At 40.1% G+C, this 16,580-nt stretch overlaps 1 protein-coding gene across 1 annotated transcript in view; it reads right to left on the reverse strand.

Moving 5' to 3' along the window:
* Window positions 1–15,223, reverse strand: part of fcho1 (FCH and mu domain containing endocytic adaptor 1) — a 53,476-nt gene extending 38,253 nt beyond the window's left edge. The window contains exons 1-2 of the mRNA XM_068707585.1: window positions 15,134–15,223; window positions 2,582–2,632 (exon numbers count right to left, since the gene is read on the reverse strand). Coding sequence (XP_068563686.1) covers window positions 2,582–2,608 — 27 coding nt within the window. The 5' untranslated portion in view covers window positions 2,609–2,632; window positions 15,134–15,223. The remainder of the gene's footprint in view (window positions 1–2,581; window positions 2,633–15,133) is intronic.
* Between the last annotated feature and the right edge of the window lie 1,357 nt (window positions 15,224–16,580).

The raw sequence follows: 16,580 nt of genomic DNA on the forward strand, positions 1-16,580 counted from the left end.
GTATTTTCGTTTTGCTCCAACCAATTAGTAGCAAGTGATGAATTTGTCTCGGCAACATCATTTTCAGTGGACACACAAGCTGAGTAGCGTTTGCTTAAAGCAGTTGACCTCGTCAATTTAAGGGGTCATATTTCTGTAAGTCGACAAAATACAACTTGTTCAGCTGCGTCAATCCCATACACAGTCCGCCATTTTTGTGACCACTTTTCTGTATACGTTATCAACGATGAAGACGATGACTTCATTGTGAATCCCACCTACTAAGCTCTGAACATCTGTTTCTCCAACCAGATAAAGTCATAAGGTACCGGGGCCCTGGACACCACTTTATTGGTCGGTTATCCCTTCTTGAGGCAAACCATTTTAAGGAACAGAGACTACAGCAGTTAGTATCACGGAGCCTGCCGAAAGACATTTTCCTTTATAAAAAATAAGAAACTGACCTTTTCCATCATCTCTCACGAAGAAATTCTGATGTGTTCCATAAAATCATAACATGAAAAATCTGAACTAAGCAGCATCAATCCTTTAAGAAAGCTTATTCCTAAGCCTTAACGGTGCCTTAAATGACTAAGGACGTACTTAATTACAGCCGGTGGTCCCCCTGTGGGCCATGACCACAGCTCTTACGTAGTTAATGAGACAGGACAGCATGCTTTGTATGAGGAGGCTTTGTGAGTGGCTGTGAATGTTCTTGAGCCAAACAAGACGAGGCTCTGTGTGCGCGACTTGTTCCCAAGTGGCTGTGTTGTCTAATTTACTGAAGGGTTGATTTGTATTACACAGCTATTCGTGTCTGAGAGCATGCTAGGTGGGAAACACAGTTATGAATATGTAAACCCATGCAGGCACACATATCCCACATATTAGCTTAAATAACCAAGAAAATGTAGCTGTGTTTCAGGGGTAGGAATAGTGAATAAACCTTAAAATTGAATCTTCTCTGTCTGTGATGCAGACACAGCTCAGCAGTTGCTGGCTGAAATTCTGCTGCATGACAATCCGTCTGCTTGATTCCCTCCCTGCAAGTTTGGTCTCATTTTCCTGCCTTGCTGCTACTCTGCCCACAGCACAAATACTGTCAAATCCATGGATCATAGATGGATGTTTAGCAGGCTAAAAAACTATGCTCACAATATTATTCATCCATTAAAAGCACACATGCATACCTGCATTTTCAACCAGGAGACCGGTGTTCCCAAAGAGTTGTGGAGCTATTGTGAAGTTCTGTTTGTGACGTGTTTACGTCTTTTACTCATTTTTATCCCAAAGATGATGTTTTCCCTAAGTCTTTTTGTTAGTAATTTCTGGAGGTGGCTGCACCTAATTTTAACACAATATGTGCCACCACCATGTTATGCACTGTTAGGAAGTCCTGGTCATTCCTCGTATTTCTATAGAATCACATTGCATGGAATTGCACTCATAACGTTTTATCTGGATCTCACTTCTGTGTCTGAATATTAGTTCAGCTGCTCAAATATCACTGAGGACTTTTCTAAGTGATGAGGCACAGTAGGCGAAGTAGGGCACACCTGAAATAGATGTGCCAGGTGTGCAGAGTCGGAGCGGAGAACATGAGGATGGAGAAGAAAATGAGACTCTAATAATAACACTATTATGAAGCCTAACTTTGTGAGGCTACTCATGATAAGCTTTTTTGTCGATACTGCATTAGAGAGGTGATGAATCCACTCTATGGTAATTTTTAGTTTATGCCAGTATCAAGTTTGGGGCAAACATACATGGTCCAGCAGTAAACGTTGCTATCTGAACACACCTTCAAGATTGTTTACTTCTTCTTTGATCAAGTCAAGTACGTTTTCTGACTTCGGACTATATTTTGTTTTGGTTAAGCTCTTTGCTAAATCATGACACATTGAGCAGTTTGCTATATTTTGTGAACTAAAAAATAAAAAGTTAAAACATTGGACAAAAAACACCAACTCTCATTAAAGAAAGTGCACTTATTGGCTTTTTCTGCAGCTTTCAACTGTATCCCACAGCCTTCATCACCAGAAAACGTTTGCTTATTAAAACAAATTCATAATTCCCCCAAACTAAGGTATTGAAAAAAGTATCGTTACGGTATTAGTACTCAAACTCATAATACTGGCCCTAATGACAAAACAGTGTTGCACATATTAGGAACCACAGAGTGATAAAACTTGAGCTTCAAAAAATTTCCGGAAATAACTGATAGCTAGTGATAGCAAGCCTCTAAAACTGCTTCAGGAAAGTACCTTTTACATTAACAACAGTGCAGATGAAGACATTATCTCTGCCTTCAAAAATGATCGAAATGACACTGCTCTCCATGTAGCCGAATACAAAATCAATGTCTATTATTTTGGAGACAGCCAGCACTTCCTGAGCGTACCTGATGAGCAGCAGGGCTGCTTGGCTGAGAATATAAATGAAAAGCTTAGTCACTTACGGTTACTATTCAGTTATAAACAGATGAATAAGTAATATGTGGCTCAAAGTGAAAAATACTGATCATTGTAGCCATCAAAGGCAGGTGTCCCGTCTGCATAATCTCCATCATTGACTCGTTTCCAGGTGTTATCCAGACACTTACCCAAAAGTTGTTCTTAAAGAAGGCCATCTTCACTCAGAGATTCACAGGAATCTATAAAAGAGGAGGAGAAAAATAAGTATTAGGGCGGGAGGTGACATTAATACCTTTCTTTTTTAATCATCCTGACCTCCATTTTCTCCACATCACAATGGGAGTGCCTGGGAGAATAACCTGAAGGGATGCCTTTGTGAGTCCAATCTGTAAAATGTTGTTCAGCCTTTTCTCTTCCTTCTGACAAAAAACTAATTACATACAAACAAGTTTCTAGAGAGTCCCAACTTCATTAAAAACTCCCTGGACACCTTCCATGCAGAAAGGGAGGTCCTGAGGGACAACAGAGGAGAGCTTAACAAATCACTTCAAAGGATAAACGCTGGGGATAGAGGGAGCCGAGGAAGGAAGCAGGGAGGAGTAGTGTAAGGGGAGGAGAGTGAGGGAATACAGGAGAGGAGAGATAAATCGATGGAGGGAAGAAGGGAGGTAGCCACCAAGGAGACAATCAAAGCTTGTGAAACTGGAGGTTGCAGCACTCAACTCTGATTGGCTAAGTCCCTTTCTGTCCCATGCTGCTGTTCATCAGCTCACATCTGAGACCACACCTTTCACATCCAGCAACCACTTTGTTTATTTCCTGTTCCACAAATTCAATCTATGGTGGTAAAGATGGCATTTATGTATTATTATCTTAATGCATGGAATCTCTGTCTGTCTGTGGGTATGTCCTTCGCATATCATCTGATCTACTTCACACTTGATGGGTGTATTACTGGGGACCCAAGGACATGCAGTGTTTATGTTTCAACTGCAGCAGAGGAGGCGGGGCTTCAGGAATCTGCAGTCTGAGTCGAGCATGTCATTTGCAGCGGGCGTTAACAGTCCGCGGCTCACTGACTGCATTTCACTTTTGCTGCTGAATGCAGAATTTACCAACATTACAACCAAACTCTTCTTCAATTCCCTGTAGTCGAAGAGCGATGAGTGGTTCAGGGGCCAAGCAATTGATGGTCTCCTTTACCATCAACACCAAAAACAGGAAATGTTGCCGCTTCCATAAACTGGCAATTAGTTATGGGTCCGTTTCTTTGATTAACAACATAATAAAGGAGCAAAGCATACATGTATTTATATAGTTCATATTTGCAGATATGCATGCTTTACTTTCTAATAACGTTACACTCCAACATTTCGAGTCATTAGAAGCCATATCAAAATGGATTTTAACAACAGCTAGAGTCATTTTTAAGTTTTCGAGGTTTATAAGGATTTAGTTCTCATTTTTTTATAAAATGTATTTGACTATGTAGGACATGATGTTGAAGCTCAGATTCAAAAGTCTGATTCTAAACTACAAAGTCACAAAGATACATTTAAAAAAAAAAAAAGGAATACAACGCCTCCTTAACTTTCTTAAGTTTGAGTTGTCATGAGTGGAGTTTCAGCATTTTTATGACCGAGACACTTTTTAATTGGCTGATGTTCAGGGGGGAACATACTCCAGCAGCAGCTGAGCATACACCTTCTGAGACACACACACACACACACACACACACACACACACACACACACACACACACACACACACACACACACACACACACACACACACACACACACACGAATGTGGTCCTGCCCTTTCCAAGGGAATCCATAATGCAAGCGTTTCCCCAGGGCTGCCCTCATACAGGGTTTCTGTTATCGATTATTCTGCTGACTGACTGTGAGTGTGTGTGCATATGTGTGTGTATGTATATGTGCTGACAACAGCTCTTTCTCTGCATTGGCATAGAGTCTGCCCAGACTTGGTGACCTGGCAGCAAGAATAAACACAGAAACAAACACAGCAAGACCTTGCTACGCGCACACACACCCCTCACACCTTGTTAATTAGCTCAGCGGTGGGACTGGAGATCCCTTCAGACACCGTTCTGTTTGGCAGAGCAGGTTAGCTCAACAGAGGAGAAACAGAAGGACAGAAATGTATACCTTTCTGTGCACCACAACCTTATCAACAGAAAAAAAAAAAGAAAATAATAAGTAATGACATTATTAAATATCTTTTTAAAAACCAGTGCATGATATTTCATGGCTCGTGCTGGTTCATGTCTGACTTTATGTCCTGATGAATACAGTGTTTCCACCAAACGATTCTTGATCTCTGGAATAAAGAATGGGCTGATTGACCATCTGGTAATTTATCACTGATTATTGCAGTTATTTTATTATATGCGATTCAGACCATTCATTCAATGAACTGAATGGGTAAGATATTCAAAATGTCAATAATTTAAATTGGTTGCCCATCTGAAATATTTATACAATATTGTAACAATTCTTTGGCATTAATTATTTTGTAATTTCCATGGACATTTTATATATTTAAATTTTGTCTAAGTAAAATTTAAATCAAACATGACTGTTTCACTGTAATGTTTTACTCAACAGTCTGATAATTGTAATGAAGCATTCTAGACGAGGAAGTCAAAACATGCTATATCTTGATATAAATACTGTATTACAAAAATTCTATATAATATCTAATTTGATTAATCATGATATTGATATTAAGTCTATGTAGGCCATAAATAAAACAAACTAAAGAGGAATGTAAACACAGCCATCAGTGAAGTCCATTGCCGATAAATGCCGTCTGGGCAGATTTCAATGGCAAAATAAATAGCCATGCAGGGGGACAGTGATCCTGACCAAAGCACAAGATAGTTTCCAGGGAACAGATAAAAACAGATATACACCGCGATGGTGAGACAGAAGCCTCTTGTTTTCTTCTTGTGACAGCCTGGTGCGCCATATTGAAACATAGTGCCCGGCGTCGGCCATCAGACCTCTGGAGCTTGTCCAGAAAGCCGCAGCTCGCCTGGTGTTCAATCGCCCCAAGTTCTCCCACACAACTTCCTTTCTCCGTTCTCTACACTGGCTACCTGTAAGAGCTTGCATCCAGTTTAAGACTCTGGTGCTAGCCTACAAGGCAGTGAAAGGAACAGCTCCTTCCTATCTCCAGGCCATGGTCAAGCCTTAAACCCCCGCCCGACCACTTCGCTCTTGGTTGCCCCGTCGCTCAGAGGTCCTGGCGGCCGATCGACGTGGTCACGGCTGTTTTCTGTCCTGGCCCCACAGTGGTGGAATGAACTTCCCACTGACGTCAGGACAGCGGAGTCGCTGCCCATCTTTCGGCGCAGGCTGAAAACCCACCTCTTCAGGAAGTGCTACCCTGAGCCTTCCACTTAGCGCTTATTGTTTTCATACTAGCTTGTTGCACTTATTGTATTCGTACTACTTATAGCACTAACTGTTTTTCTTTGTTTCTGCACTGTACTTTGGCTCTGAGTTATGCTCTGCTTCATGCTCTTAGATGCTTGTTTGGAAAAGGAAATGTACTTATGACTTCTGGTGACTAGTAGTTCTTTTGATTACCAATGTTGAATGCACTTATTGTAAGTCGCTTTGGATAAAAGCGTCTGCTAAATGACTGTAATGCAAATGTAATGTAGTTAGAGATAATTAGCCATTTTGTTTTAATCCTGATTGTTTTGACACAACACGATCCACAAACACAAAGACGGAGAGAAGTGTGCACTGGGACCCCATGTGGATAGCAGCCAGGGTGGGATGTATAGTAAAGTAGCTGACATCCAGCATTCTCCATCTGCTTCCAACTAAACATGCAGCTGAAATCACGCTCTGAGGCGAACAAAGCCCAGAGAAGAAGAAGGACACACTGTGGCCTTGATTTCCCAAGCTCAAGACCATTTTTTACTCAAATGAAATGCCTGCCCAAATGTTTGTCTTGCTGTATGCGTCTCCATGCACATATGGCTTAACCACAGCATTAAATTGCAACCGACTGCAGACAGAAACTGTATGACAAAGATGAGACTTAAATATATATATTTATTAGTGCTGGGCAAGTTAACGCGTTAAAGCATTAATTAATTAACGGCGACAATTATTTTATCGCGCATTAACGCAATTTTTTTTTTTAATTATTAAGCGGACATTTTTAACACAAGAACCGGTGTTACGGTTTAACCAGGGACCCTGTTAACTGGCGACCTTCAGCCAAATGCGTTAATTTGCAACAGCTGCCGTAACTACGACAACAACAGACGCATTGGTTAACCCGTAACAACGGGCAGCCAGCGGTGAACAGCTGTTTATGTGGCTTCTCTTCCATCTCTTCCGGTTTCCTTCAGCTTCATTACCTTGGGTCCTAAGTCCCTCCATTCACAGCTTCATAATGTTATGCGCAAATTGTTATGTACCAACGTACATTTAAAACAAATACCACACATATTACACGGTACTCAGCGTTGCATGTGTGTCTGACCAAAATACCAAAAAAAAGCAAAAAAGAAATGATTCATTTAAATTATTTTTGTAGAGGTTTTAAAGTGTTTTTGTTTGGAATATGTATAATAAGCATATCATTTAGTTATCGCTACTGAGAATTTAACAAACATAAAAAAGAAGAAAATAACAGACGTAGAAAGGTTTGCAGTTTTCAAGGTGTATATTTCAAATTGCATCTATTACACACATGAAAATAAAGTTGTGAATACCGGCTGAATATCTATCATCAGAATCATTATAACTGCATTTTAACTGTTACTGTGTAAAGGGAATACTGCTGTTAAAAATAACTGTATTTGTTTAAAGTGTTTGCAAACCAAATGTTATTGCACTTTTGTTCATATAGCAGTACTTTTGAAATATAAGTGCGCAATACACTACTTTTGAATTCATTATTGCATTTTGTGCATTAAAACAATGCCATTAATCGCGAATCGCAAAAAAAATCATGCGATTAAACGCGATAAAAATTTTTAATTTTTGCAACGTCATCCCTTTGCTTACAGAAGCTGCACGCCTTCTGTGAGTGCAAATGAACATTGCAAGTGTAATCAGGGCACAGACGGATATATAAATTCATATTAGTTTCAATGCGAGAAAAAGACTTAGTAGAATATAAGAAAGAAAAAAAAAGTATTTTCTTCTGTCAACTACGATTTCTTTACAAAAATTGCACTAAGATTGAAAAAACAAAGCGGTCATTCCTAAACTTAGTGCTTCATTTCCTTCAAAATGAATAAATTAAAGCTAATGAAATGTGGCGCTGGTGTCTTAAGAAAAGGCAAGTGAACCACGATTATTAGAAAAACAGTTTGGTCATCGATGAAGTAAACTTGGAACCGGCAAGGAACAGACTCCTACACACAGAGATCTACATCTGTAGTAGCTTATCCAAATGTATTTCCTCATTCTTATATGGGCTAGCTTTCTAAATGACCTTTTACTTTATATTTAGTGAGGGTTCCGGTTTTATGATCACAGAATGGCGAAGGATTGTTCCAAATTCAAAAAAATAAGCAGAAGCCAACATGTGCTCAGTTAGTTTCTCATGCAGTAAATCTAGGGAAAAATGAAAAGGTCTTTATTTAGTCTGATATATCATTAAGACTACAGCCACACTGGAGGCTAAATGAGGTATTGAGTTATTCCTTTAATAAAGTTAAGGGATCTCCAGTGTTTTTCTAATTTATCCTCAGGGGAACAAGAATCTCTGCAACGTTTTCATGGCATAGTTGTTGAGAAATGTGAAGCTCATGATGGTGCTGGAGGAAAAGTTAGAGGATCACCCAAGTCAGTCAGATTCATGAGCAAAGTTCCACAGCAATCCATCCAGTAGCTGTAGGACCAAAGTGCTAGAATGACAGACCAACATTGCCATCCATTCAGCCAACGGCATGCATGGCAAGATGTCACGCTAGTGTGAAGTAAGAAAAGAAAAACAGTAAAGTAAAAAATGAATATACAAGGTTTGAGGTGAGGTTCATATCATCAACACACAGACAGATCAGTCACAGAGACCAGAGGCAACCGGCCTTATCAACGGAGACACAGTGACCTCTCCTGCTCTCTGCCGCCCTCACACTGCCTGACAACACACAGATGGCTGCCATGAAAAATTAAGACTTAAGAAAAGCAGATGGTTCGGAGTGAAAGAAAGTCTTTTACACAGACAAACACTATCCACAAGCCATTGATTTTCTGTAGGAAATAAATGGTGCATCCTCTCCACCCATGCTAAGCATTTCTGTTTTTATTTCGCTTTCCCCTTTCTTTTGCCAGAAAGCAATCTACTAACAGATGTCTCTCTGATGGAAAAGAGGGAGGGTAAGTCAACACAAACTCCCGCCTCCTCACTACCTCCACCTGCCTCTCTCCCTCCTGTGGGTGAGAGAGGAGATGAGAGAGGTTGGACAGGAATTACCCCCTGTGTCTCTCCTCACACTGTCGGAGAAAGAGCCGGAGAACAACCTCCTCCTCTGGCTTTAAACAGCCAAATAAAAATGGAACTGGGTTAAATGTAATGACTCAGCCAAGCGTGAAATAAAGATTCTTCACTAACCTCCGAACAGGCACATTTGTCACAAGCTCAGGCAGCAAAGTAGGAGGGAGATAGAAAAGGACACAAAGGAATAGAGCAAAAAAAAGGAAAAGGACAGTTAGAGGTGGGTGCATGGCGAGACTCATAGACTGTTACTTACGTGGCATAAGTAAGATGGATAAAAAACTGTTTCCCAAAACATGCAGCAAAAGACGTAAAGCCAGGTTAGACAGAGGTAAGACAGAGGTATCCTTACAATTTGATGGATTTTCAAGTAATTTATTCAAGGTGCTATATATATATATATATATATATATATATATATATATATATATATATATATATATATATATATATATATATATATATATATATATATATATATATATATATCGGGATCATTTCTATGAGAGCAGGCGTCTTGCAGCCAACGGTGCAAACAATGCTAACAGTGCAAATTAGGGCCAAATTGCTGACAGAGCGAACAGTGTTCACTTCTTTGGGGCTCTATCAATGCTCCGATTATTGAATTTAGCAGCTTGAAGAAACAAGTTTACAGCCATACAAGTGTCTCTGTGAAGCTGTTCTTACATCGTTTGAAAACAACCGTCTTTCACTAATTAGGTCAATTGATCACAAAAATAATCAATACATTAATATGTTATAAAATGATCATTTGTTGTCACAGAGAGAGCAGCAGAGCAGTCAGATCTCGAGTTCTAAAGTGCAGGTGTGAGGTAAGACAAGGACAAACTTAATCTATGGAGCAGCTGGAGGATTACAGAGAAGTCTACTGCACTGCAGATCGACTCGTCTGTCCCTCAGTATTAGTTTAAAACTTGATTTGGCGAACCGTGGAGGAGAGATAATTTTTTTGTCAGGCCTAATTTCCCTTTCACTGCCACCCAACAGCCCTCTGCACACACATCTACCAGCATGGCATGACTCACTGCTGGGACCGGGAATTTAGAGCAAGACTTGGCTGTGGACATTTAGGAGTTTCTTTCATGAACATAAAACCTAGTGTGGGCTGATATGATTAGTCAAGCTCCAGAATAATCTTTCAGTTCATCTCTACTGATATAATTCAATAGTTTCTCCTTTCTGTCAGAAAGAGATTTTTGACACAAAAGGAGCACAACAAAAATCTTATTTCAACAACTAACTTCACCTGTCTGCATGATCACTGTTGCCCGTCAGCACAAATATATGAACTCCAGGCGGATCGGCAGTAGAGAAACGCTTGACATTTGAGGAACACATATGGTTAAGCTCAAAAGGTAAACGTACAATTCAGAGCTTTAAATCAGTCTCAGGATCTTCATTCAGTGAATGGAGCTGGGTCGTAAGGCCTCACATGACCTAGATGTGAAATTTTGGTCACATGACAACAGATGGTCATAGGGAGAACATAAATCTTTGTCTGAAAATGAAGAACAATTTTAGGGCTCAAACTAACAATTACTTCTATTATCAATGGATCAGCAGATTATTTTTTGATCAATCCATTTCTTTTCAAAAACACAAGAGGACTAAAACCAGAGCCTGCGCTTTAACAATGACACGCTGGAACCAACAATCACATCACCGCCAACTTGATGACAGAATTACACCCTGTAGTTAATGACTGAAGCAGCTTCAGCAGCACTGCGCAGAGCTTCTTCTCTTAAAGCAATAAACAGGCTGCTGGGTGAGCCTTCAGCGACTGAGACTGAACGAGAGCAACAGTGAGACAGCAAACACAATAGACAGGAGGCAGAGAGAGAGAGAGAGGCAGAGAGAGAGAGAGAGAGAGAGAACCCAGGCTGTCAGCTCCCCATTGTCCTGGCCTGAATGTGCTTTTGTCACAGCAGCATACAGCCCCAGACCCGTCCAGTCTATGTCAGCGTGCCAGGCGGGCATCACTTCCAAAGCCCTGGCAAGACCGGGTGTGTGTGTGTGTGTGTGTGTGTGTGTGTGTGTGTGTGTGCGTGTGTGTGTGTGTGTGTGTAGCGTGGCAGCAGACACTCTAACAATACACATCGACGTCCTACACGGCTACAGATGAGCATGTTTGCAGCAGTGCAGCTACTGGTGAAGAGCGACGAGTCTTGCAGTGTATTGTATCGGAGGAGAGACTGAGGACCAATCTACAGCTCTTTGTTGTATTCTCTTCTATTCTTAGTCAAACTTAACTAATAAATTGTTATATTTAGTATAGTATAATACAGTTTATCTGAGTTTTGTTAAATAATTGTAAAAGGTAAGTCAACACACATAGGCCAGTCCTCCCATTTATTTGAATGTGAGTAGCCTGAAGCAGTGGGTATCACAGGGGTTGTGGGGAAAAAAGAACACAACCAGCCAATGTTTGATACTTTTGCTTGATCAATGCCTGAATTATTCTTTTTATTGTTGCAGATTAAGTTTCTGTCCATTGATTAACGGACTAATTGTTTCAGCTTTGGTTTTCTGATCTCTGTTCTGTGAATAATGAACAGTAAAAAAGATGAAACAGAAACAAACAACTCTGAACATGACTATGCAGTCAAACTGTAATCAAACACACATCTTAAACTCATCATTATGTTCAAGGTTTCCCTCCTCTGGGCTGGCTGATTCCTTTCTTAATTAAAATAATCTCAAATTGAAAATCACCCTCTATTGCGCTATTAAGCATATCAGCAAAAAATATTTTCTTTCACCTCCTCTTTTCACTCTTGCTGTTTTGAGCATAAAATGAACCAGTAACCCAGAAAGAGATCCAGGACCATTCTGCCCCAGGACCCTCCCATGTGCTGTGAGGAGACTTTGGCCGGGTGCTCAGGTCATGGTTTTACACAAAAGGTTTTCACAGCAGGGCGACACCTGTTCTCACTTGAACTTCTAAACATGTATTCATAATTGGGAATTTATTGCACTGTAAATCATCAGGTCTGAATTGAAAGTACGAAGAGTTTTGTTTGTGTCGTCATTGTGTAACAGGTTAGCTTCCTGCCTCATATTTCCTGCCTCTGGGTTCTGCCCTGCTTGGCAAAGCAGAGGGAAGGCCCTGCAGCACTGCAGCCTACATATGAGAGGCTACTCATGCATAATTAATATTTGTCATTGGCACCATACAATGTGTTGTAGGAGAGCCAATGGGGGGGGGAATCACAATAAGTAGTAGTAAGAAGATCTCTATGGGTCAAAAGAGAGGGAAAGAGGAGTCATCAGGGAAGGTGAAGAGTCCGGCTGATTAACTATGCATGGCTGCACACCGTTGCGTTGCTGCATTCAAAAATAAATGCAAAACAGGGAGCTCTTTTTATTTGCCTGCTCCTTTTTTCTCTTCACACCTCACTCCTTCTTTCTGTCAGACACAATTCCTGATGTCTGGAGACGTCAAACTCCTCAAAAAGCGTCGGGCTTCACAGAAGTGTTTGTGGTTTAGTAATTGGTTGTGTGCTGCATGGCTGTGAGCAAGCAGCCAGTCGACAAAACCCGGTGTCACCAGAGGGTTGGAGACTTCTCTAACATGTACTCAGGTGGCCAGCCTCCTCACTTTCTGTGATTGCCTAAATGACAAACTGTAACTACATTTTTGAAACTGGAGTGATTCCCAAGTGTCCTTTCTGTCTGGGTTCAGAAAGCAATTTCACCATATGACTACACACCAAAAGAAAAACGTGTGACATCTGAAAATACCCAAGCTTTACATTAAAGATCTTTTACACACTTCAGAAAATTCAATGATGGCTATTTTGAACAAGACTGAGTTTATAGTTATGTGCTGGAGGAAACATGACCAGAATCATTAAGCTTCCTCCTCTGGATACCATGAATGTCTTTAGAAGATGTCATGGCAATGGTGGGTAAAACCATTTCTGTATAATCAATAGAGCTAAATAAAAGTCTGATGAGAATTCACAAAATTAGACCAAAGTATCTCTTATTCAAGCCAAAATACACGTCCTTAGAGGTGGAGATGTAACTCGAGGTCTAGTCATACCTTTAGATACACATCACTGACAGGCCTCAACAGACAGGCACTAGAAAACAGCCTTTGGTCAGTGAATGAAAATCGATCGTAAAGAACTAAGCAGCGCCAAGTACGACTTGCCAATATTGGGCCTGTAAACTGAGGAGAAGTGAGAGAAAACATCCCCCCCCATCACTGGTAGACTTCTTATATTTAATGACCCCCCCTTCACTCGTCTCCTTTCTCACCATCCCACTCATCCTGACTCCCTTTCACAGCGAGGAAAAAGGTCTCTCTCCTGTTGAAGCCAAGGCACCAGGGAGAGGCTTGTTTACATCTTTGATACCAGCAGACCTAGCAGCATTCAACTCTCAACTCCTGCCACTTGCTTTCACAAGCAGAGAGAGAAAAACAACACTGGCAGACAGACCATTAAAAGCACAAGAAGACAGATGCAGTGTGAAGAAGATGCAAATACTGTGGCATGCGTTACAGCGGTTTGAGAATTAAACGTCTGTCTGACAGTTAAAGGGGAATTCCAGTCTGGTTGTTTTGGTGCAACCTCCTGAGAATGATGCAATTAAGCAGGTGTCTACGTCAAAACCCTAAAATGATCTGTCTTACTTTCACCGTTTCATTTTCTGTATTTCTAAAGGTTATTTTGTTTTAGCAGATTTTTATTGCATTTGATAGCATACATAGAACAGAGCCAGCATGGCAGGAAATGAGAGAGAGAGGAAATCATGGATGTTGTGGTCATAGACCAGTAGGCCACAGTGAAACCCCCCAATATGTATAGTTTTACCATAAAAGTTTGAGGCATATTTGCATCTGTTGTCTATTCAAAAGCTAGTTTTACACAAATAGACAAACATTACTGATATCTGATACTGATAACATTAACAACTTGATTGTTTAGTGTCATATTAAAAGACCTACCAGTCCACTCCTGTATTCGATTTTCAGGCGTTGGTACAATCTTTTAGATTATAAATTGTGTCTTTTAAGTTAAAAAAGAGTTAATTTGGTAAAGTTAGGCCCATAATGCATTATAAAAAGGCACTACTCTGAATTATCAAACTACGATCCAAAGAGTTAATTAAACCACTTCTTATCAAAAGCTCTGTTTGTTTTGATCCTTTCTGAGTTTGTTAACAAGAGCTGGACCATACGGGTGTCTCCAGGTTGAGTACTATTCTCCAATGGAGGCAAATAAATACCTGCCATACCTCTAGAATTCACATAGGATAACTAGAACACACCAGTTAATATTAGCAGGCATGAACAGCTCTCTCTCTCTCTCTCTCTCTCTCTCTCTCTCTCTCTCTCTCTCCATGTAACCTAGAAACCCAATAATGTTTCTCTGATCTGTGATCCCAACAGTAAACCTAAGTTCTGATTCAGTTTGTGAGCTTGATGAATAGACAGTGTTTACCATTATCAGCGATTTCAGCTTAGCTTAGTTGAGTATCGGCACAAATGTTAGCCGATAAGCAACAATACATTGAAGTACAGAAATGCAAAAGATATATTTGAGGAGAGTTCTAACCAGTTCACAGGAAAGCACTGATACATTGTTTTTTAACTGTAAAATGTCCAGTCCAATACATCTTTAAACTCTCAAATATCTGTATAGATATCAGCCACAGTTTTGGTAAGGATCAAGTCATGGATTCACATGATTGTTCAAACGTCATAGTAAAAAATCCCCTCTGCAAAAGACAAGCTGTCTCAGGATGCAGGAGGACCATATGACCAAAAACCCACCATTCAGCTCCAAAAAGGACTCTTAGTGAGCATCAGAGGAAGCTAGAGTGTAACATGAATGTGCATCAGTCCCTCCTGTCCCACCTTGACAGATGATGCTCATTCTGAACACCTCTATGGAGAGATATTTTGGTCTGTGAGAGTGAACATTGCCTATAAAGTTATATTTAACGTTCATTTTAAGCTCATAAAAATGAAGCTTAAAAAGAAGCTCGTCTCTCGTTAAGTTTTTTTGTCGTTCAACAAGCTCCATGTCTTTCGTCCATGTGTCAAACAAACGTGTCTACTAGTGTTGCCGGTTTCAATTCAACAATGTCACAGCCATGCATGACCAACTCGATATTTTAAATAGCCTAGCATTAGCTCAGTCTGACGAGCCAATTCCTGCATTATATTCATATAACAGAAGGTGGTGAAATAAAGAAAATGAACACTTCAGTACCTGTATGGACTTTTCCCAACTGCGTTTATAGTACATTTCCCATCCCCAGTCTTTTCGGCGGCCACGGTCCGACACTTGTGTGCACCCTGAGCGGTTTGATCATAGTAGTAGAAATTCAACCAGGCAGTTTTCAATGTGCGCACAAACTCCCGCCCAGCTCGATGCTGATTGGCTGCCTCCTCCCGTCCATCAGAGAGTAACGTGTAGTAGGCATAGCAACCATGTAAAGAGGCGGGTGTAAGAGAGTATACTGGCAGCCTATTGGGTATTTATTTCCAGAGCAACGCCCACAAAATACAGAACGTTAAAAATGAAATAAAACGGACCTGAAGGACGTGGCTTCTGTGTTCTGTCATTCTGGAGCAAGAACAAACAAAGAGTGAGCAAAGTTTGGGCATTTAATAACTTCTGTACCCATTTTTAACTTCACACTGTTTGACAGCATTATGTATATTATGTATCAGCTTGTTCCAGCCCCTCAGTGAAGCTATTTAATGACGATTGAATGAGTTTTAAAAGGATACACTTCACATACATGTCGTTACCCCCACATATTCATATAGCATATATACTCTTAAGTCAGTGCATGTTATGCACAACATCTAGGCACATGCATATTCACATGTAGACAGTCTCTTTTATCTCTTTTGTTGTTTTTATCCTGACACAGTTGCAATCTTCAACGGTAACAATGATAATCTGTATAGTCTTTCAAGTTAAATAAACTAACAAATAACTATTTTTTGTTCAACAATTATTCAAACACTAGAGTCTATGCTTTTTTAATGGCTGCACCATTCCATCCAATTTAAATGTTATTCATGTATTGCTAATCATTCTGTACATTTCCTCAAAATGTAGCCTGTAATACTATATTTGGTATGGTTGGATCCTTTAGGATGTCCACTTAATCAAGTAAAACTGTATGGGTTTGAACAATGTTATGCTGTACATCATGAGTTTATAATTAACCTGCTGGTGGTTCAGTGAGGTTTTAGGGGTTAAAAAGGCAGCTTAATTTGGGGGAATATAAGGAATATAGATTTATGTTTATCCTAAATCAATTGACTTCTGTATATCCATGCAGTCAGGCTTATTGGGACACTAAAAAGACCCTGTTATTTACCACCAATACAGAAAGACATGGATGCACATTAACTTTTGCACAATTCAAAACAGGTGTAATACATAACCACAACACAATCTTTTTGTTCAATTGTTTTTTGTCTTTGGGATAGACTTGTCCTTTAGTCACTCTTATAGCTTCAGGGTGTCCACTGTACCAGTGCGATAACCAAGAAATGTGTCTCACTAACATGGCTCTTAAAAGTTGTTAAAAGAAGCTGCAGTATTGACTGCTTTTATTATATCACTGTCAGTCCTAATAATCATAGTTATAGTACAGCTAATGATGACCATGACCATACAAGCAAATGTAATGTCATTT

This window comes from Cebidichthys violaceus, unplaced genomic scaffold (assembly GCF_023349555.1).
Source record: "Cebidichthys violaceus isolate CVI_PGR_0920_01 unplaced genomic scaffold, fCebVio1.0.p SCAF_13, whole genome shotgun sequence".
Classification (NCBI taxonomy): domain Eukaryota; kingdom Metazoa; phylum Chordata; class Actinopteri; order Perciformes; family Stichaeidae; genus Cebidichthys; species Cebidichthys violaceus.